At 47.8% G+C, this 22,728-nt stretch overlaps 1 protein-coding gene across 1 annotated transcript in view; it reads right to left on the bottom strand.

Annotated features, from left to right (window-relative positions):
- The window catches only part of LOC128343833 (zinc finger protein 208-like), a 44,225-nt gene extending 22,296 nt beyond the window's left edge, over positions 1-21,929 (bottom strand). The window contains exons 1-11 of the mRNA XM_053293270.1: positions 21,689-21,929; positions 19,749-20,306; positions 18,594-18,717; positions 17,309-17,394; positions 16,959-17,085; positions 15,019-15,921; positions 5,434-5,458; positions 4,138-4,558; positions 3,414-3,537; positions 2,547-2,629; positions 1,880-2,006 (exon numbers count right to left, since the gene is read on the bottom strand). Coding sequence (XP_053149245.1) covers positions 1,880-2,006; positions 2,547-2,629; positions 3,414-3,537; positions 4,138-4,558; positions 5,434-5,458; positions 15,019-15,921; positions 16,959-17,085; positions 17,309-17,394; positions 18,594-18,717; positions 19,749-20,162 — 2,434 coding nt within the window. The 5' untranslated portion in view covers positions 20,163-20,306; positions 21,689-21,929. The remainder of the gene's footprint in view (positions 1-1,879; positions 2,007-2,546; positions 2,630-3,413; positions 3,538-4,137; positions 4,559-5,433; positions 5,459-15,018; positions 15,922-16,958; positions 17,086-17,308; positions 17,395-18,593; positions 18,718-19,748; positions 20,307-21,688) is intronic.
- Between the last annotated feature and the right edge of the window lie 799 nt (positions 21,930-22,728).

Here is a 22,728-nt window from a genome sequence, read left to right as displayed (position 1 = left end):
TGCTGGATCAGGCCCAAGAAGGCCCATCTAGTCCAGCATCCTGTTTCACACAGTGGCCCACCAGATGCTGCTGGAAGCCATAGGCAGGAGTTGAGGGCATGCCCTCTCTCCTGCTGTTACTCCCCTGCAACTGGGACTCAGAGGCATCCTGCCTTGGAGGCTGGAGGTGGCGTATAGCCCTCCGACTAGTAGCCATTGATAGACCTCTCCTCCATGAAGTTATCCAAGCCCCTCTTAAAGCCATCCAGGTTGTTGGCTGTCACCACATCTCATGGCAGAGAATTCCACAAGTTGATTATGCTTTATTTGAAAAAATATTTCCGTTTGCTAGTCCTAAATTTCCCGGTAATCAATTTCATGAGATGACCCTGGTTCTAGTGTTATGCCCTAGTGGCATGCCCTCTCTCCTGCTGTTACTTCCCTGCAACTGGTACTCAGAGGCATCCTGCCTTGGAGGCTGGAGGTGGCCTATAGCCCTCTGACTAGTAGCCGATGATAGACCACTCCTCCATGAACTTATCCAAACCCCTCTTAAAGCCCCTCAATAAGAGAGTCAGCACAAGGAACAGGAGGGTTGGGGAAGCCCTGTTCCTCTGAGACATGCGTTAGAAACAACATATATGTTGAATATGGGTAACCCAATACAATGGCAGATGTTGGAATACTGCAGGGCTGCACCACTTCAGCCTTCCTGCAGATTTTGTACTACAATCCCCATAATACCTGAGTATTGACTTGTGGCTGGTGACGATGGGAGCTGTAGTCCAAAAACAGCTGGAGGGCCAAAGTTGTGCAACCCTGGAATATTGCAACAAGTGCACCTGAATCCAGTAAATCCAGGTTGGGCTAAGAAACATATAAGGAACGGAGGAGCAGGGGGTTGTTCTATGCCCAACAGGGTTTGTTGGGTGCTGTAATGGTTAGAGCAGTAGTTACCAACCTGGAGGGATCAAAATGTTGCTGAACTACAACTCCCATCATCCCCAGCCACAATAAATCATAGCTGGGGCCGATGGGAGTTGTAGTTCAGCAACATCGGGAGGCCTCCGCATTGGGAACCACTGGGTTAGAGTGTTGGACTATGAATTGGAAGACCCAAATCCCCATTCAGCAATGAAGCTCATTGGGTGACTCTTGGCCAGTCACTTGTCTTTCAGTCTAACCTACTTCATAGGCAGTGTTCTCTCTAACAAGGATTCCCAGATGTTGTTGACGACAACTCCCATAATCCCCAAGCAAAAGCCATTGCAGCTGGAGATTTTGGGAGTCGTAGTCAACAACATCTGGGAATCCCTGTTAGAGGGAACACTGTTTACAGGACTGTTGTGAAGATAAACATAACAACCTTGGTCTCCTTGGATGAAGAGTGGGATATAAGTGTAAAAATAATTAAATAGCAACAGTCAAAAGGGACCAGCAAACAGGTGCCTCGCCTTTAAATCTGCTGCAGAAATCTCCCTCCTGATGACGAATGGATATTAAAGATCGGACCTTCAGGTGTACATCAAGTGCAAAGAAGAAAGTGGGAAAATAGAATCTGCCGAAATCATTTAAGTCGGAGATCAGCCCCTGCCATCCCCACATGTGCCGCCAATACCAGACCCCGAGGAGCCAAAACAACGGGACAGCTCTCACAATTCAAAGATCATGAGATCTTTGAAACTGCTCTGAGCCATTTTTGGAAGGGCGGAAATTGAATAAATAAATCATCATCATCATCATCATCATGGAACTGCTGTACCGTCCTCCTAATAGAATTTTATATGCGAGGCCTTCTGCATGCTAGAAACATGAATCAGCACTTGAAGACCTCAATGGCAGCTCTTCAGTGCACTGGTGAAATCCAAGAAAAGCTGCAAAAGGAAAGAGGGAGCCTTACCCAGAGAGGCCAGATGCCCCCAGGTTGCCTCCATGACTTCCCTGTGCAGAGCCCTTTGGTCTGGATCCAGCAGAGCCCACTCCTCCTCCGAGAAATTCACAGCCACCTCCTCAAAATTCAGCAGACCCTGGGGGGAAAAGGAGGAAACATTTTGTCCTGTGAACTAAAGCAGCCACACAAGAAGGGAGCAGAGAGAAGGCTGCTGGCAGTTGCCCTGGAGGACATGAAGTTCCCCAGTGGCGTTCGAAACCTTCTTAGTGGTCTGCTTGGATAACATGAGCCAAGGGGGAGAGGCAGATTCCTCTAGGCCAGAAATTCTCAAACTTGAGTCCCCAGCTGTTTGACGACAGCTCCCCACATACCCAGTCAAAGGCCAATGTGGCTGGGCATGATGGGAGTTGTAGTCCAGCAACATCTGAGGACCCAAGATTGAGAGCCCTTATTCTAGGCCAGGCCTGCTCAACCTAGTCCCCCTCAGCTGTTTTTGGACTACAACTCCCATAATCCCCAGCCACAGTGGCCAATAGCCAGAGATTATGGGAGTTGTAGGCCAACATCTGCAGGAGGGCCGAAGTTGAGCAGCCCTGCTCTAGGCCCACAAAGATATGAAAGAGACAGAGGCCCTCGGGCTGTGCCCATCTATTCTTCTGCAAGGTCCCTCCCCTACCTGGTCCAGGTGCTTGGAGGCTGTCTCTTCTCCTTCATGAAGAGGAAAATGTCCAGAATGAAGAGCCAGTGTGATTTCACCACCTGTGAAGGAGGCCAAAAAAGGACAAAAAAGATCTTGCTCCACATGCGAGGGGCTTATTCTCAGCTTGGTTTATTCATTATTAACATGTTCCTACCCTGCCTTTCAGTCAAACATTCCCAGGTGGCTCACACCACTTTTTAAGAATATATGAGAACCACAGAAAAAAAATCTAAGAAACTAAAGTATGTGGCAAAATGATACAACACAGATTCCATCAGCCCCAGCACAAAAACTAAAATCAGACTGTTTTAAAAGGCAGTGAGAATAAAAGCAACTTTTGCCCCCTGTTGAAATACCCCCCCCCCCACACACACACACAAAGAGTCTCAGCAAGACCATTAAAGCAGTCCATGGATTTCAGAGCCCAAGTTAAAAACGTCTCCTTAATTCTTCTGCATTCTTCTGGCCAAGACAGCTACTGCTCTTGTATCTTCCAGGGCATTTACAACAGGTTTTACCATGAGTTTACTGTGAGTTTGAAGTTGCCCTCCCAAACCAACACAAAAAGTGGATTTTGTTTACCCTGGATATAATAAATCAGGCAACACTCTAACATGAAAAACCTGAATCGTGTATGCAGTGCTACCCAATAGCTCCCAGTGGTTTCAGGGTAAATCTGGCCAATATGTGAACGCACACCCTCCATTCTGGAGGAGATGTGAACTAAAAGCCCTGTGTGGGAAAAGCCCAGGGTAGAAGGGAGGGGCAAGAGATTAGCAGGTAACCTCCTTGAAAACAAACCTTTCAGCTGCAAGTGGACAAGTTCACCCCAGTACGCCTTACCCGGCAAGGTGGCACCTCCTTCATTCTCCCGCACGATCCACCTAAAGAGTGGCCTCTTGCTGGGATTTGATGGAGCCTTCTCTGCCTTAGAGATATCAGGATCCACTTTTGATGGCCTCCGACCCTGCAAGAACAGTGTGAATCCCAGGGAGGGAATGGAGAGGGGGATTAGGAAACGGTTTTCACCTAGGACTGCTTTCTCCCATATCAACCCACCCACAAAGAAAGACCTTCCTTGGGGACGATGCTTGATGTTGCCACACTGTTCGAGTAAACCAGAACAGGGCCTTCTCTGCCCTGGTTTTAAAAATGGCAGAACTCCAGTCCCAGAGAACTCCCCTCTGCTCTCTCTCTTTTTCTCTGGCTTTTCAGGGATAACTTCATTTCAGAGGACTTTAGAAGGTAACAATGTTTAAAATTCTGGATGATGATAGTGGTGGGCCTTGTGAATCTGTTGGCTGTGGCTGCTGAGTGTTTGCCTTGACTGATTTCTACTAACTTTACACCTGTATTAATATATTCTGTTAGATAATATATGGATTTTTAATCAAATAGGGAGGTATCAATATTTGAAAATCATCTTCAAGACATCATGCAGGCAAAAGAAAGGCGAATGTGACAGCCCTCCCTGGAATGTCTGGCACCCCAAACTGGGGTACAAGTGGGAATTTCTAGGCCATCCTTATTCACATTTTCACCCCCAGGATAAAACAGACATGCTCACCTGCTGCTCCTCCTGCCGCTTCTCTTCTGCCTGGCTCAGGAGGAAACCTTCCGCCAGGGCCACCGCCTGGGAACTGGTCTCTGCTCCACATTCTCTGATCCAGCTCACCATCTCCGGGGGCAGGATGGTCAGGAACTGCTCCAGGATCACCAGGTCCAGGATCTGCATCTTTGTGTGCCTTTCTGGCTTCAGCCACTGATGGCAAAGGCTGTGGAGTCGGCTGTAAACCTCTCGGGGGCCCTTGGCCTCCCGGTAGCAGAACTGCCTGAAGTGCTGGCACGGTACATCTGGTCGGGTGCTGTCCTCACCCAGCACCTTTCGCATGGTTCTTTCCCAGAATTCCTCACTGCTACCAGCTTGGATGGCAAAGGGGCCTCTTCCTACTTCAGGGCCAGCTGAGTCTTCCTCTTCCATTTTTATTCTTTACTCCAAGACAAGACTGGAGACCACTGAAAGAACTTCCTGTTCTCCTGGAAGTTTGTCTCTTAAAATAAGGACTGTCCCGGCAGATGATATTATTAAGTTCTGCAAAGTCAACACATTACTCTGTAGTATTACATTTTTGCAACTGAAGATTTTGCAAGCATAAGCGGGCAATTCTGGCAACTGACCAAGGATCTTTTATGGTTTATTCCCATCAGGGGGACAGTAGAGGGAGAGTAACTGTCCCGATCACCCCCAGCACAGTATCTCCAGTGATGGTTGGTGGTGTCTGCCTTATGTTTCTGTTTAGATTGTGAGCCGTTTGGGGACAGGGATCCATCTTATGTATTTATTATTTCTCTGTGTAAACTGCCCTGAGCCATTTTTGGAAGGGTGGTATAGAAATCAAATGAATGAATGAATGAATGAATGCCCGACTGACTGACTGACTGAATGAATCAGGCATGGGACTGCGGCAGGCACTCTGCCCCTCTACTGCCCTGGATCCCACCTTTCTGGGCTCTCTGTGATTGTACCTGACACTTATCAAAAACCTTCCCATTGGTGGGCCTGACCCAGTGGATGCTGCACAATGAGTTGCCCTCCATAGTATCCCCAGCACTCTCCACACACAAGAGCTCGCCAGGCTGAATCTCTGAGTCGCCTTCCCCAGTCTCCCCAGGAAGTTGGCATGTGTTTGATTGGTGAGTGCAGGGACTTGGATTTCAGGTGCCCTCGTGGTGCCTCTCAGCCCACAGTGAAGGATGTACTGTGCACTTGCTTCTTCTTGCCTACCGCTTTGGAATCCTAAAGCGGTAGGCAAGAATGTCTGTGATGAGAGCCACTTGGATGTCCGTGATGAGATCCACTCACTTGGTTTTGCTCATGAGACAGAAGACTAAAGGAGAGGAAGCAAAAAAAAAAAAGCTCTTCACTTTTTGGCCAGGTTCATACATAATATGGAATCAGAGGTCCCTTCACCTCTGGTTTCGCTAACCGAATGTCTGAAACTGGGGAATTACAGTTAACAGGAGACATGGACTGGCGGTTTCCCTCCCCAAACTGCATTTATCACCTTCAGTTATCTTAAAGTTTCATTGTCCCAGCCTCCAGGTTGCCTGTGCCAGTGTTGCATACGAATGCTGACATGCAGTTTCACCACTCTGAAACTGGAGTTCAGGGAGGAAGCTCCTCCCTCACTCTGGCTCCTATTGGCTGTGCAGACTGTCTTTCAGAAAAGAAGGAAATCCGCACAGCTAGCTCCCCTGCCTCTGTGCAGTCTCGTTGACTGCAGAGAACCCGCTCTCCAGTACATCCGAATTTGGACAGGAGAGCAGGGAATGGTGGTGGTGGAGAACCACAGGTCCACTGGATCCACGGTTTCATGTTAAGTCTGAACCGGGCCACACTGTCTCTTTCTGTCTCTTCTCCCCTCCGCCCTGCCCACGTCTCTCAACCCATCTTCCTTCTCTGCTAGCCACCAGTCTACTCAGTGGTGGTCCCCCTCAAACCCAAGTGTGCCCCCCTAATTGTTTATTGGGCATGTGTGAAGCCTTGGCAGAAGTGTCAAACTCCGCGCTGTCACCCTGGCATCATGCAGAGATGACCATTCTCACAGTGCAGTGCTGCACTTTGCCCAGTGCTGGTGGCGGGGGGGTGCTCCTTTAACGGAAACGGAGCCCTCCCCTGCACTATCCAGGAAGGAGTGCATGGAGTCCTGGAAGGCATAACCCTTCCCAATGCTTTCCCACAAAGGCTCTTAAAAGAGGACTCCAACTCTTTTAAAGCCCACCCACCCAGCACTGAGAAAAGTACACTACTGTGCAGAGGTCAGCACGGTGGGAAATGGCTCTTACACTGAAGGGTTTTTTTTGCCAAAGTGACCCCCACCCCCAAAATAATGAAGATCACTCCACCAGGAACATAGGAAGCTGCCTTATAACGAGTCAGATCTTTGGTCCATCTAGCTCAGTATTGTCTATGAATGCAGAATGGCAGTGGCTTCTTCAAGGTTGCAGTCAGAAGTCTCTCTCAGCCTTATCTTGGAGATGCCAAAGCAGGAACTTGGAACCTTCTGCATACAATCATGCAGATGCTCTTCCCAGAGCGGCCCCATCCCCTAAGGGGAATTATCTTACAGTGCTCACATGTGGTCACCCATTCAAATGCAAACCAGGGTGGACCCTGATTAGCAAAGTGAGCAATTCATACTTGCTACCACAAGACTGGCCACCTAATGGCGCAGTGAGGAAGTAACCTGCCTACAGAGCAGGAGGCTGTTGGTTCGAATCCCTGCGGGTGTGTTTACCAGAATATGGGAAACACCTATATTGGGCAGCGATATAGGAAGGTGCTGAAAGCCATCATCTCATACTGCACAGAAGGCAATGGTAAACCCCTCCTGTATTCTACCAAGAAAACCACAGGGCTCTGTGGTCGCCAGGGTCTCCTCCCTTGGCTAGACCAAGCTATTCAAGCTCTCACCTTCCTGCGTTCTGGGAGCTGATTCTGCTCTTATTATTCTGTTTTGCCAATGCCAAATACCACATTTCTGCATTGGATTTGTACAAAATCCCCCCCCCCATGTGTTCAAAGAACAGTGGGCCCAGAAATGCAACTGACAATGCGCACTGGGTGTGTGTGTGGTCACTATGCTTGTGTAAAATACTTGTGTAAAAACATGTAAAATACATGGGCATTGTACACAAGCAAGCATAATAAATTCTCACTGGATCTGCCACTCTGCTGCTTGGCATCTCCACTTGAGTACCCCCTCCCACCTATCTTGCCAGCAGGGCCGGTGCCAGACTATTGTGCGCCCTAGGCAAGACTAAGTACTTGAACACCACCCCCCCAAAAAAATTTCAACGTCGATTTTCAAAAACAGATGTTTTGTAGAAAAAATGAAAAGCACAAAACTTGAAACTGCTAAATTTATTTTAAATTGCAAGAACCGGTAATATATCAATTTTTGATTCTCTCTCTATCCATTCAGTCGTGTCCAACTCTAGGTCACTCTATGGATCACTGCACTCCACGCCGTCCTACCTCGGACGGCTAAATTTATTTTAAATTGCAAGAATAGGTGATACATCAATTTTTGATTATCTTTCTCAAATACAAAAGAAAATATTTTGGCACACAAATCATTTTGCTTCGATACACTCTGTGCCCCTCTGAGGTCTGCGCCCTAGGCGGCTGCCTAGTTGGTCTAATGGTAGCGCCGACCCTGCCTGCCAGGCACTCCCCACATGCCCCTTGCTCATCCCACATCCCAGACAGGTGGGAAAATCCGAGGCCAGGGACCCTCTAGGGGTAGGACCCACATGGCAAGAGGCTATCTCACTGCACAGTCCTTCATCCTTGCAAATGCCCCCTTCTAATATAGCCCCAACCCATCCCAGGCTGTACTCCTGAGACTGAGTCTGGTCTGCCCAGAAGCGAAGCGAAGCCGCCCCTCCGGCTCTGTACCCTCTTTGTCGTTCAGGACCATTTTGCATCCTGCATTTTCCTTTCTTCAGGGCTCAAGGGCTGAGTCTGTGAGGCGGGGGTGGAGTGGCGGGAGGTGAGAGGGAGCAAACAGCAGCGGGGCCCCCTCCCCCCAATAGGGGCATCATGCAGAAAAGGAGACCCCCGATTTTGGAGCTTTCTCCCCTCCCAGTCCGCCCCTCGCCCAGGACTTCCCTGCTGCACCCCTCCCCGCGGCAATTGGCACTGACCAGCTCCAGGGACGGGGCTGACGCTGCAGCAGCAGGGAAAAGCCAAAGCTTCTTTTGCGGGGGAGGGGGGTTTGTGGGAGGATTGAAGGGGATAGAGAGGACGCTTCCTGTGGTTAACAGCTGCTCCCGGGCCTCTCTAGGAGGCTCGACGGGCTCACTTTAACCCTTGCCTGTCGCACTCGCAAGAGCCCTGCGGGAGCTTCTGCCAAGCGGGGCTTCACTTGGCAGCCTTCGCTCCGCTGCACGCCTTTGCTCCAAGGGGCTGGCTGGCTGTTGCGATGGACAACGGCTGCATCTCTCTCCCTCCCTCCCGTGAAGGGCAGAAGCCGAGTTTCGCCCCCGGAGGGAGGACCTCCTCCGGTCACCCCCCACGAGCAGCAGGACAGGTTTCCCGAAGTGAGAGGTGCCCCTTGCCTCGCCCCCCACCCTCCCAAGCTTTCTCAGGTTTTTAATTAAAAAATACTGTTTGTTAATTTTATGGTTTTTAAATTATTGTATTGTTTTAACTTTTATATGTGTTATATGTTTAACTGTTTTAACTTTTTATGTGTTTTAATTGTTGTTAGCCGCCCAGAGATGTAAGTTTGGGCGCGGTATAAATTTAATAAATAAACAAACAAACAAATAAATAAAAACCAACAAGGCTCTCTCCTGGCTTTGCCAGTCTGCTAACACCGGAGTATAAGTAAACAGCCCCCCCCCCCCACACACACAAAATCGGGGGAGATTTTGTTGTTGGGAGGAGGATTTATTTCAGTTAAAAAAAAAAACATCTTAAAACACACCTTTTAAAGGAGGTTTTCAGCTTTAATTTTAACCTAATGATTATGGTTTTTAATCTGACAACTTTCTTCTTTTTGCTTTTCTTGTTTAATTTAGTTAATTTTATTACTTTTATTGTATCTTGTGTCTGTCTTCTTTGATGTGAGCTGCCCCGAGCAGTAGTGCACTGGAGGGGCGGGGTATAAATAAATAAATAAATAAATAAATATTTGTTTATTAGGAATAAATATTCAGCCACTCACTCTGGGATCCTGGGGCATCTCTTGGCTCTGGGCACTGGGCGGAAAACAGCCTTTGTTCCAAACACCTTTGAGGACCCCCATCTTCAGACTTTCCCCCAGTTATTAATGGTGATTAATGGTGAGTTTGTCTTTGAATCAGTGTGCAATCCTTAGCATTAAGGCCCACTGGGAGTTTCTTGCTCTCTTTCTCTCATTTTAACTGTCTTTCTGAAATACTAGAATATATTCCAAGCAGTGACACAGTTTACTCTGCATATCCTTTAATTATTTTCAGAGTATCTGGGAAAAGCCAAATTATCCATTTATTTTTAAAACTGATGTAATAGTGATGCTACAATGCATAGTAGAGAATTAGACAGGCACTTCTGTTTAGTTTTCCAAGTACACCTCCAAATAGTATTTGGGTATTTCATGAGCCCCAGCATACTGAAATTTGTAGTTTTCCAGCATTTTTTTGGTCTGGCTACGTCCACTGCTAAATAGTTTTTGAAATTTTAAAAGATTAACGAGCTTGACTTATATTTTTCAGCTGATATTATAGTAAAGTTATCTAAAAGATGGGTGTCAGATGTTTGGACAGGGGGTGCAATTTCAGTGCTTGCCCTAGGTGCTATTTTCCCTAGATACGCCTCTGAACCACACTAAGAGCAGAGCAGAGAGTTGCACAGGGCTTGGGCATGGAAGCGCTGCCTGCACTTGCCTAGTAAAGAAAAGTTGTGCCGTCTTGAATCCGCAAGGGCGCTTTCCAGATTAGCTGCTCAAAAGCAGCTAAATGCCTCATTCAGGCAAATCACATTCAAAACGTAAACCTGCCAGGCTAGGGGAGCAGTCTCGGGGAAACGAAAAAGCCGAAAAAACAGCACCTTTTGTACATTGGATAAATGACTGTCATAGCACTTAATCACACCAATTACATTTGAAACAAGGCAATTAGTTAGTTGTTTATTTACCATCTTAGATCAAACAGGTTCAAAACAAGGCATTCGACATATGAACGGAACCCTGCTGTCGGCACAGGGGGACTGCCACGTCACAACACAGAAGACTTCTCCGCTGCTGCCCCAAAGCTTTGGAACATGCTCCCTGCTGAAACGAGAGCCTACCCATCTCTGACAACTTCTAAAAAGTCTTTAAATTTGCATCTATTCACCCAGGCTTTAAGTAAATATTGTTTTAATAGTTTGTTCTATCTATCTATCTATCTATCTATCTATCTATCTATCTATCTATCAAAATTATATACCGCCCAAACTTTCATTTCTGGGCGAAAGTTTTAACATGGTTTAAAATGTTTTAAGGTTTGAATTGTTGTAGTGTTTTAACTTTTGCTGTATCATTTACTTTGTTTTAACTGGTGTTTTAATTTTTCTTGTCATTTATTTTAACTGTTTTAACTTTTAATGTTTGTTTGTTTTGTTGTAAGCTGCCCAAAGATCTGAGTTTTGGGTGGCATAAAAATATGTTCTTCGGAGAGGAGAGCTGGACTTGTGGTAGCAAGCATGACTTGTTCCCTTAGCTAAGCAGGGTCTGCCCTGGTTGCATATGAATGGGAGACTTAATTCCCCTCAGGGGATGGAGCCGCTCTGGGAAGTGCAGAAGGTTTCAAGTTCCCTCCCTGGCGACAAAACGGCCAATGCGCTTCAATGTTGGCAAGTGTAAAGTGATGCATATCCCTAATTCTTCTCCCTCTCACATAACACTAGAACCAGGGGTTGTCCCATGAAATTGATTGCCAGGAAATCTAGGACCAACAAACAGAAGTACTTTTTCACACAATGCATAATCAACTTGTAAAATTCTCTGCCACAGGATGTGGTGACAGCCAACAACCTGGATGGCTTTAAGAGGGGTTTGGATAACTTCATAGAGGAGAGGTCTATCATGGGCTACTAGTTGGAGGGCTGTAGGCCACCTCCAGCCTCCAAGGCAGGATGCCTCTGAGTCCCAGTTGCAGGGGAGTAACAGCAGGAGAGAGGGCATGCCCTCAGCTCCTGCCTGTAGGCTTCCAGTGGCATCTGGTGGGCCACCGTGTGAAACAGGATGCTGGACTAGATGGGCCTTGGGCCTGATCCAGCAGGGCATGATAGCTAGGGGGGAAACTCTGGTGCCCCCCTTCCCTTGATGCCCTAAGCATGTGCTTGTTTTGCCTTATGGTTAATCCAGGGCTGCCACCCACCCTTTTTTGCATGTCCCCCCTTCACCTGCCTACCAACCTGCAAATAGTGCTGTTAATAAAGGCTGCCACCTAATGGCACAGTGGGGAAATGACTTGACTAGCAAGCCAGAGGTTGTCAGTTTGAATCCCCGCTGGTATGTTCCCCAGACTATGGGAAACACCTATATTGGGCAGCAGCGATATAGGAAGATGCTTAAAGGCATCATCTCATACTGTGCAGGAGATGGCAATGGTAAACCCCTCCTGTATTTTACCAAAGACAACCACTCAGGGTACTTTCCAGATTAGACCCTGCAATGGGGTCACGACGTATCTCTGAAGTGTGCTTCCACACTTCCTGTGTTTGTTTATTTAACATAGGAACATTATAGGAACATAGGAAGCTGCCATATACCGAGCCAGACCATAGGTCCATCTAGCTCAGTATTGTCTACACAGACTGGCAGTGGCTTCTCCAGGGTTGCAGGCAGGAATCTCTTTCAGCCCTATCTTGGAGATGCTGCCAGGGAGGGAACTTGGAACCTTCTGTTCTTCCCAGAGTGGCTCCATCCCCTGAGGGGAATATCTTACAGTGCCCACAAATCAAGTCTCCCATTCATATGCAACCAGGGAAGACCCTGCTTAGCTATGGGGACAAGTCATGCTTGCTACCACAAGACCAGCTCTCCTCCTATGGGTATACTCCTACGGATGCCTCTCAATACCCGTTAGGAACATAGGAACATAGGAAACTGCCATATACTGAGTCAGACCATTGGCTCAGTATTGTCTACACAGACTGGCAGTGGCTTCTTCAAGGTTGCAGGCAGGAATCTCTCTCAGGCCTATCTTGGAGATGCCAGGGAGGGAACTTGGAACCTTCTGCATGCAGATGCTCTTCCCAGAGCAGCCCCACCCCCCCAAGGGGAATATCTTGCAGAGCTCACACATTAATTTAATTTAATTTATTTATTACATTTATATCCCGCTCCTCCTCCAAGGAGCTCAGAGTACATGGTCATGTTTATCCTTACCCTGTGTTAGGCTGAAAGGTGCATGACTGGCCCAGAGTCACCCAGTGAGTTTCTTGGCTGAGTGGGGATTTGAACTCAAGCCTCCCTGGTCCTAGTCCAACACACTAACCACTATACCACACTGGCTGTCCCTTCTGTCCACATGTGCCCCAGTGTGGATTGTTTGATGGCAAGCAAGATTTGAGTTCTTGCTGAAGCGTTTCCTACAGACAAAGCATTGAAATGGCTTCTGCCCTGTGTGGATTCTTTGATGGGAAGTAAGCACTGGGTTCTGATGGAAGCTCTTAATTAATTTAATTTAATTTAAAACATTTCTATACCACCCAAAATGCATCTCTGGGCTGTTTACAATTAAAATAATTTAAAACATCAAATCACATAACAATTAAAATCATTTAAAACATTAAAATTTTTAAAATATTTAAAACTCAGTATTAAATTTCTCCCCTCTTTTCTTTTTAGAACCACAGATCTAATTAAAAGCCAGGGCGAATAAATGCGTCTTCAGTGCCTTTTAAAAAGTTGCCAGATATGGGGAGGCTCTTATCTCAACAGGAAGCTCATTCCAAAGTCCAGGGGCTGCAACAAGAAGGCCCGTTCCCAAGTAGCCACCAGACGAGTTGGCGGCACCCGTAGATGAACCTCTCCTGATGATCTTAGCAGGCAGTGGGGCTCATGGCATAGAAGACGTTCTCTTAAATACCCAGGGCCTAAGCAGTTCAGGGCTTTATAGGTAATAACCAGCACCTTGTATTTTGCCCAGAAACATATCTGCAGCCAGTGTAGTTCTTTCAACACAGGAGTAATATGGTCTCTCCTAGATGACCCAGAGACCAACCTGGCTGCCGCATTCTGGACCAACTGCAGTTTCCGGACTACATACAAAGGCAGCCCCACATAGAGCGCATTACAGTAATCCAGCCTAGAGGTTACCAGCATATGTACTACCGTTTTGAGGTTGTTCATCTTAAGAAACAGACGCAGCTGGCGTATCAGCCAAAGCTGATAAAAAGCACCTTGTCACCACCTCAACCTGGGATACCAGGGATACCTCCACTTGCGCTCTAGTTGTCTACCTTGCTGTTTCAGCCCCCGTAGTTCTTCCGTATACCAAGGGGCCAATTTCAAAGTGGGTCGGAGAGGACACTTAGCAGCTATCATATCCACTGCCCTGGTGAGTTGATTATTCCAATTCTCCACCAGAGTGTCGATAGGGTCACCAACAGAGCCAGCACTAAATCCCTCCAAGGCTTCCTGGAATCCCATAGGATCCAGTAATCTTCTTGTGTGGACTATCCTAATGGGCCCTTCACCCCTGCGGAAGTGGGACATGGTCGTGAATCCAACCTTAACTAGATGGTGGTCTGTCCATGACAATGGGAAAATCACTGGAGTCCCCATCCATGGAACACCACCCTGTTCAGAGTGAAAGACCAGATCAAGTGTGTGACCAGCAATATGCGTCGGTCCCAAGACCACTTGGGATAAGCCCATAGTTGTTATGGCCGCTATGAACTCGTGAACTGCTCCGGACAAATTGGTCCCAAAGTGGACATTGAAGTTCCTGAGCACCACAAACCTGGGAGACTCCAACACCAAGCCAAGTCCATCAGCTCAGTTAGGGACTCCGTCAGGCAGCAGAGCGATCGGTATACCAACAGAAGTCCCAATCTATCCCTGGTCCCCAAACTTATGTACACACATTCAATATGATCAGACACTTCGACAGGGATCCTGGCAAGGGAGATATTGTTCTTATAGATATAGACCATAGCCACTCCACCTCCCCGCCCACATCCCCTCCTCTGCTCCTCAAAGAGTACCCTGGAGGGAGAAGCTGAGACCAGATGGGGCCACCAGCCTTCCCCAACCAAGTCTCTGTAATACATCAGATCTACTCTTGATGGAAGGCCATGACAGAAGAACATGTACGAGTACCACAGTTGACTTCACATGGCCTCTTGGGAAAATATCTTTCCTACCTGAAATTTTGTAGGTGCATTGCAATTGTGAGATAACCCACTGCCCAAAGGACTGACGATCTCCAAGTATCTACATGGTCACCGTGTGGGGATTATTTTTTGTCCATCTACATTTGAGCTGGACCTGAAGCTCCTTCCATGCACTGATAATGTTTCTTTCTTGTGTGAGGAGGAGAGCTGATCTTGTGGTAGCAAGTGTGAATTGCGTGGACAGGGTCTGACCCAGCACTGGAATGGGAGACTCCATGTGTGAGCACTGTACAATATTCCCCTCAGGGGATGGAGCCACTCTGGGAAGAGCACCAGCATGCTTGCATGCAGAAGGTTCCAGGCTCCCTCCATGGCAGCTCCAAGAAAGGGCTGAGAGAGACTCCTTCCTGGAACCTTGGAGGAGCTTTTGCCATTCTGCATGCATAGACAATACTGAGCTAAATGGACCAAAGATCTGACTTGGTGTAAGGCAGCTTCCTATGTTCCTATGAATTCTTAGATAGGAAATAAGATGGGAATTCTTGCAGAAGTTTTTTCATTACATTGAACATTAATAGGTTTCTCCCCCTGTGTGGATTCTTTGATGGCGAACAAGGTTTGTGTTATGCCTGAAGCTTTTCCTACAGAGAGAGCATTGATATGGTTTCTCCCCTGTGTGGATTCTTTGATGGGAAGTAAGGTGTGAGTTCCTGCTGAGACGTTTCCCACAGACAAAGCATTGATATGGCTTCTCTCCTGTGTGGATTCTCTGATGGTAAGTAAGGTGTGAGTCCTTGCTGAAACTTTTCCCACAGACAAAGCATTGATATGGCTTCTCCCCTGTGTGGATTCTTTGATGACAAGTAAGCTTTGAGTTCTGGCGGAAGCTCTTTCCACAATCTGAGCATTGATATGGCTTCTCCCCTGTGTGGATTCGTTGATGACAAGTAAGCTTTGCTTTCTGGCGGAAGCTCTTTCCACACAACAAGCATTGATATGGTTTCTCTCCTGTGTGGATTCTTTGATGGCGAGTAAGATCTGACCTGTAGCTGAAGCTCTTTCCACAATCTGAGCATTGATATGTCTTCTCCCCTGTGTGGATTCCTTGATGACAAGTAAGCTTTGCTTTCTGGCGGAAGCTCTTTCCACACAACAAGCATTGATATGGTTTCTCTCCTGTGTGGATTCTTTGATGGCGAGCAAGATCTGACCTGTAGCTGAAGCACTTTCCACAGTCTGAGCATTCATATGTTTTCCTCCCTATCTGAATTTTTTGATGTCTTTTAAGTCTTGAGTTGCTGGATAAGAATTTTGCATGTTGAGGGTATTTGTTCCTTCTGTTGCTTTCACAATCTTTCCCATCAACTGGAATTTCATTTAAGTCAGAGCATTCAGAAGGAATAGATTTCTTCTCCATCAGATATTTTGCTTCTGCTTTCCTGCTCAGTAGTTTCTTGTTCTCCCCTCCATCACCTGCTGGAATTAAAAAAAGCCTCCCAATGATGTTAGCTCATAGAAGAAACTTAATGTACTGCTCTTTTATTAAAAGGATACAAAATCTTTGGGGAGGCAAATCCTGCTCTGTATTAAGTGACCCCCCCATAAATTTATTTATTTATCTATCATTGTCCCAAATGTATGTCGATGGGGATTAATAGGCTGTAACTGGCAGCATAGGGGAGCGGTGTGTGTGTGTGTGTGTGTGTGACAGACATAATTGATTTTGGGGCACTCCATTAGCTTAAGGCACAACCTCCAGAGGGAGGATCTCAAGAACATAGTTTGGACACAAACAATCCTCCCTTTCATATTTAATTTCCCTTTCATATTTAACAGACTTCCCACCAGATATTCTCAACCCATTTCTCCTGACAAGCGTCTCTCGTACGAAGTGGGGAAACAGGATGGGAAATCCACTCCTGTGCTCATGGCTGGGTTGGCACAGTTCGTTCGTTCGTTCATTCATTCATTCGATTTCTATACTGCCCTTCCAAAACTGGCTCAGGGCAGTTTACACAGAGAAATAATAAATAAAAATAAGATGGATCCCTGTCCCCAAAGGGCTCACAATCCAAAATTTGAGCTCCAGAACAAGAGAGAAAGGACAAGGAACAGGAGGGATGAGGAAGCCTAGTCCCTCTGAGACACCTTTTAGAAATAACATGGTATGTTGAAACTGGGTGATCCAGTGCTTCTCAGTCTAATCCATCAGATGCAGGGGGTGTGGCTTGGGGTGTGCGTGCTTCACGCAGATGATTAAAAATCAAAAGGTGAGGTGAGCTCCCAACACCCCTGGTGCCAATATCAGATCCAGAGGAAATAAAGCAAGGGATAGGCCTCACAATTCAAAGATCATGGAATCATGGAACTCCTGGACTATTCTCTGTAGAGTTCCACATCTGAGGCCTGGTGCATGCAAGAAACATGAATCAGCACTTGAAGACCTCCACGGCAGCTCTTCCTTGCACTGATGCAGACCAAGAATAGCTGCAAAGGGAAAGAGGGAGCCTTACCCAGAGAGGCCAGATGACCCCAGGTTGCCTCCATGACTTCTGTGTGCAGAGCCCTTTGGCTTGGATCCAGCAGAGCCCACTCCTTCTCTGAGAAATTCACAGCCACCTCCTCCAAGGTCACCAGACCCTGAAAGAAGGAGGAAACATTTTGTCCCAAGAACTAAAACAGCATTACAAGAAGGGAGCAGAGAGAAGGTTGCTGCCAGTGGTCTTCAGAGCCTCCTTAGGGGTCTGTTTGGACAACCAGAGCCAAGGGAGAAAGGCAAATTCTTCCAGGCCCAGGGAGGTGCAAAGGAGAAAGAGGGCCCCAGGCACTGCCCCCCTCTTCTCCTGCAGGATCCCTCCCCTACCTGGTCCGGGTGCACAGAGGCTGTCTCCGCTCCACCACCACCAAGAGGAGAAGGCCTGGACTGAGGTTCCAGTGTAATTTCACCCCCTGTGAAGAAGACAGAAACAGATGTCAGATCACTCAATGGGTATTCCTTCATTTGCTGGTTTATTTTTTGTATTAAAAATATCTTTCTACCCTGCCTGTCAGTCAAGCAAGCCCACCATTGTTAAAGTGCATGTTGACAATATGGGAACCAATTTCTTAAAAACGGCATAACAGTAAGATTCAGTCAGCTACAGCTAAAAAATAAAATCTGACCACAAAAGCCAGCAAACATAAAAGTGTTTTTAGATGCTGCCAAAATATTTTTCCCCACATAAAGACACAACGAAACCGTAAAAACAAACTAGGGGCGTGCACAGAACCGTTCTTGTCAGTTCGGATGGAATCCAAACCAAATTCGAATTGAATCACCAGTCTGGGAACCAATTCATTAGAACTGGCTGGCGGTTCAGTTTGTGTGGTCGAATCGGGTCAAGCCAGTTTAGCCCCGTCCGAGGGCCTATGCTTGTAAAGGGGAACCCGGTGAGGATTCGTCTTTACAAGCAAAGGAGATTCCAACCTCTAAAGTTTGGGGTGGTGTACAAATTCGATAGATAGATAGATAGATAGATAGATAGATAGATAGATAGGGATCAAAGGGTGGACGGGGGTGGGTGGTTGAGAGGTATGCTGCTGGAGGTATGGTGGTAGCTCCTCTAGGGCCTGCTGGTGCTCCTCCCAGCAGCACGGGCTGGCAGTGGCCTGGTTCCGGCCTCTGTGCATGTGCAGAGGCCATTTGTGTAATGAGAGCTAGAACTGGACCGGTGCCAGCTTGCCCTGCTGGAGGAGGGGTGCCAGTGAGGCCTAGAGGAGCTGCCGACATCACGAAGAAGCCACCACCAGTAAGGTGACCTCTCACCCCCCACCCCACACCTTTGAACCCCTTTAGAGGTAGGAATCCCCTTTAGAAGCACAGCCTCTCAAACCGGGTCAAACTGGGCCCAGTTTGGTTTAAACTCGGACCGGCCCCCTTTTTGGGGGGCCGATCCAGTTGGAGCTCAAACTGGTCAAACCAGTTCTGCACACCCCTATTTCAAACGTTCAAGAGCAAGTTAAAATATGACCCCCTTAATCCACCTAAGCAGCTTGCCTGACCAGAGAAATTGCTCTTTAGTCTTCCAGAGAAGAAGGGCTCAGCAGATGGCTTCCTGGGGAAGAAACCCTTCAGATGCTGGGGAGCCCCCCCCCCAGATACTTCTTACCCAGCAAGGTGGCACCTCCTTCACACCCCTTCATGATCCACCTGGAAGGTAGCCTCTCTCTGGGATCCGATGGAGCATTCTCCGTTTTAAAGAAATCAAGATCTCCTTTTGATGGACTCCAACTCTGTAAGAACAGTGTGGATGCCAGAGAGGGAATGCAGAGAGGGATTAGGAAATGGTTTACATCTAGGACTGCTTTCTCCCACATCAACCCACCCACCCAGAAAGATCTTCCTTGGGGATGCTGCTCCACATTGCCACACTGTCTAAGTTATCTGGGACATCGCCTTCTCTGCCATGGCTTCAAGATGGTGGAACTCCAGTCCCAGGGTTAGGAAGCTCCAGGCCCAGGGGTCCTCCCATGAAAATGAAGACTGGGAAATGTAGGACCAAGAAAAGGAAGTTCTCTTTCACTCAGCGCCTAATTAATCTATGGAGTTATCTGCCATGGGATGTGATGATGGCCACTAGCTTGGATGGCTAGTGGCCATCCACATTTCCACATGGAAATTTAGGACCAGCAAACGGAAGTACTTTTTCACAAAACATCACATAATCAACTTGTGGAATTCTCTGCCACGAGATGTGGTGACAACCAACCACCTGGATGGCTTTAAGAGGGGTTTGGATAACTTCATGGAGGAGAGGTCTATCAATGGCTACTAGTCAGAGGGCTATAGGCCACCTCCAGCCTCAAAGGCGGGATGGGATGCCTCTGAGTACCAGTTGCAAGTACCAGTTGAGTACCTGAGTAACAGCAGGAGAAGGGGCATGTCCTCAACTTCTGCCTGTAGGCTTCCCAGAGGGATCTGGTGGGCCACTGTGTGAAACAGGATGCTGGACTAGATGGGCCTTGGGCCTGACCTAGCAGGGCTGTTCTTATGGCTAGTTTTGCTGATGATAGTGGCTGACGATATGGGCAGCTCAGTGATGGCTGATGAGCATTTGCCTTGACTGATTCCTATTAACTTTCTATTTGCTTTAATACATTTTGTTACTTAATATATGGATTTGTAATGAAAAGGTGGGGTATCTTGGGAAATCATCATCAGGGTGTGGTGCACCAACAATTGGGGTACAAGTGGGGATTTCTAGGCCAGCCTTGTTCACATCTTCAGCTCCTGGGAGCTACCATGATGAAAGAGACACACTCACCTGCTGCTCCTTCTGCCTCTTGGCCTCTGCCTGGCTCAGGAGGAAACCTTCTGCCAGGGCCACTGCCTGAGAACTGGTCTCTGCTCTGCACTCTCTGACCCAGCTCTCCATCTCTGGGGGGAGGACAGCCAGGAACTGCTCCAGGATCACCAAATCCAGGATTTGAGCTTTTGTGTGCTTTTCTGGCTTCAGCCACTGACGGCAAAGTCTGTGGATTCGGTTGCAAATCTCTCGTGGTTCCTTGGCCGCCTGGTAGTGGAACTGTCTGAATCTTTGGCACGGAGCATCCAAGCTGGTGATGTTTCCACCCAGGACTTTCTGTGTGTTCCTTTCCCAGAATCCCCCACTGCTCCCATTCCAGAAGGCGTCAGGAGCTTTTCCTTCTTCATAGCCAGCTGAGACTTGCTCCTCCATCTTCAGTCTATGCTCCAGTGCAGCCTCCAATAGGGACAAAAGATTGCTTTGGTCTGCTGCCAATTTCCTTGTGATGCTCTCTAATGCCTGGTGTTTGTGGGTGGGGACTGGGGACCAAGCCTTGCAAAAGGTCACAAAGTTTATCTGTGCTCAAATATCACATTCAGCAAGCAGGAAAATGGGGAAAGAAAGGGAAAAAAATGCCAGCTAAAATGTGTGCTTCTTCGTCATACCATATCAGTTGTGATCAAAACAACAGTTGTGAAGGGCTGAACAACTTCAACCCGCCCCCCCAGCTACTGTTAGACTACAAATCCCATCATCCCTAGTCACAGTGGATGATGGGAGTTGTAGTCCAACATCTGCAGGAGGGCCACAGTTGTACAGCCCTTCTCAAGGAAAATAAGGGAGGGCTTGATTTTTGCATTTTATGTTGCCCATTGGGTTTAATTAATTTTCAGTGCTGTTGCTTTTATTAATGGTTTTGCTCTGCTTTTTGGTTTTAATGGTTAACTTAAAAAGAAAAAAACATCCAACCTAAAACAGGTTATAACCATCAATTAATAGAATCAGCTAAATATTAGGGCTTCTCCCTGCATCATTTATTTAAAATATGTATACTCTGCCCATCCAGTGCGATACTGCTCGGGGCAGCTCACCAAAACAAGGACAAATGAATGCCAAGAAAGGACTGTGGAACTGTCTGCCTCATGCATTGGTGGGCTCTCCTTTGCTGGAAGGAATGCTGTAGTTGTTTCCTGCAGTGAGCAAGGGGTTTGCCTAGAAGACCCCCCCAAGGTCCCTTCCAACTCCAGCATTCTATGCCCTGGGGATGGGGAAGCAGCAGAGGGAATCCTCCACTTTGGAGGCAAAGACCAGCACCTCCATATTGCATCTCTGGCTTTGCTCCCTTCCTTCAGAGGTGCCCCTAAGTAATTTTGGAGACTGGACCTAAAGGCCTTTGGAGGGCCCCCCACTGCAAGTTAAGCATCATTTTTTAACATGTAGGTTCTTGAGGCCACAAACCACACCACTCAGGACAGACTAAAGAGGATTTGGGGGGGCGGGGTGTGTGGAGGCCCTGGCGCTCCAGCGGTAGGAGTGCCTCTGCCTTCCTGACCTGCCCCCACCCCATACAAAACTCTGCACCCGACCACAACAGCGATGTCCAGCCTCCTTCTCCCCCCAGGGCCCCCAGTCAGACCCCTTCCTTTCCTTCCCCCACCACAAATCTATGCCTGTTTCAATGCATCCGAATTCAGAGAAAATGCAGTTCTGCCAGGATTGCGGGGGTGGGGGGGGCACAGACCTGTTGGGAAGGATTACAGGAAGCGGGGAGAAAGAGGCTCCTCCTCCATATGAGCGCTGAGGAGGAGACCCGTGGGCGGAGGACTCCTCGCAAGCAACCCCTTGCCACCTCTGCGTTAGCAGCTGGCTTGGGCTGCCCACCCCATCACCTGCCTGCCTCTCCCCCCCCCCGCCCCGCCTTGCATTTACACCTTCTCCCAAATACACGTTGCACTCACCAGAGCCCTTGGAGGGAGGAGGTGGGGCCCCAAGAGTTCCTTTCCCACCCAAAAGAAACAGAGCAGATCAGGCAGAGACTCTCATCACTCGTAGCCCTCTTTTAGTTCTTTCACCATCTTTTAGTTCCTCTTGGAACCTGGATTGGAGGATGGATCTATTCTGGGGGCTCATCTCCCCCCACTCTGTGATTCCTCCCCAAGGCTCCTCCCCACTTCCCTGCCTTGCGGTCCGCTTCCTTCCGTCCCTGGCATCCCACCGGAACTTTGCACTCTCTTTCAAATCCTTGGGGAGCTGCTGAGGCTACCGATCAAATTACATGACATCATTACTGACCACGTGGGTGGCACGTCTGTTCCAGTTAAACTTTCAGTTCCAGTTTTAAGGCACCACACCACCAGCCTTAAATTCCCAGCCTGGTAGAGCTTGAACCAAAATTAGATAGTCTTGTCTCTGGTCTTAAACCAGCAGGTGTGTTTTTTGTTTTTGTTTTTTGTTTTTGCTTTTTAAAAATCAAATCGCTTCTTCTTGCATCTCCCGAAGAGACGGGCCAGCAGCTCACTATTTAGAATTTGGCTTTTTGTCTTTTAATTTTGCATCGGTTGGGCTCCAGCAAATCTTGCATCCTGGCACCCACAGAGCCCTGTGGTTTTCTTTGGAAGGATACAGTAGGGGTTTACCATTGCCTCCTCCCGCACAGTATGAGATGATGCCTTTCAGCATCATCCTATATTGCTGCTGCCCAATATAGTGCCATCGGGGATTCGAACCGGCAACCTTCTGCTTGTTAGTCAAGCATTTCCCCACTGCACCATTAGGCGACTTAGACATCATATAGTGACAGAGAAATATTATTATTATTATTATTATTATTACATTTGTATCCCGCTCTTTCTCCAAGGAGCCCAGAGCGGTGCACTACATACTTGAGTTTCTCTTTCACAACAGCCCTATGAATTAGGTTAGGCTGAGAGAGAAGTGACTGGTCCAGAGTCACCCAGCTAGTTTCATGGCTGAATGGGGATTTGAACTCGGGTCTCCC

This window comes from Hemicordylus capensis, chromosome 2, assembly GCF_027244095.1.
Source record: "Hemicordylus capensis ecotype Gifberg chromosome 2, rHemCap1.1.pri, whole genome shotgun sequence".
Lineage (NCBI taxonomy): Eukaryota > Metazoa > Chordata > Lepidosauria > Squamata > Cordylidae > Hemicordylus > Hemicordylus capensis.
This window is presented reverse-complemented; position numbering and strand designations above follow the sequence as displayed.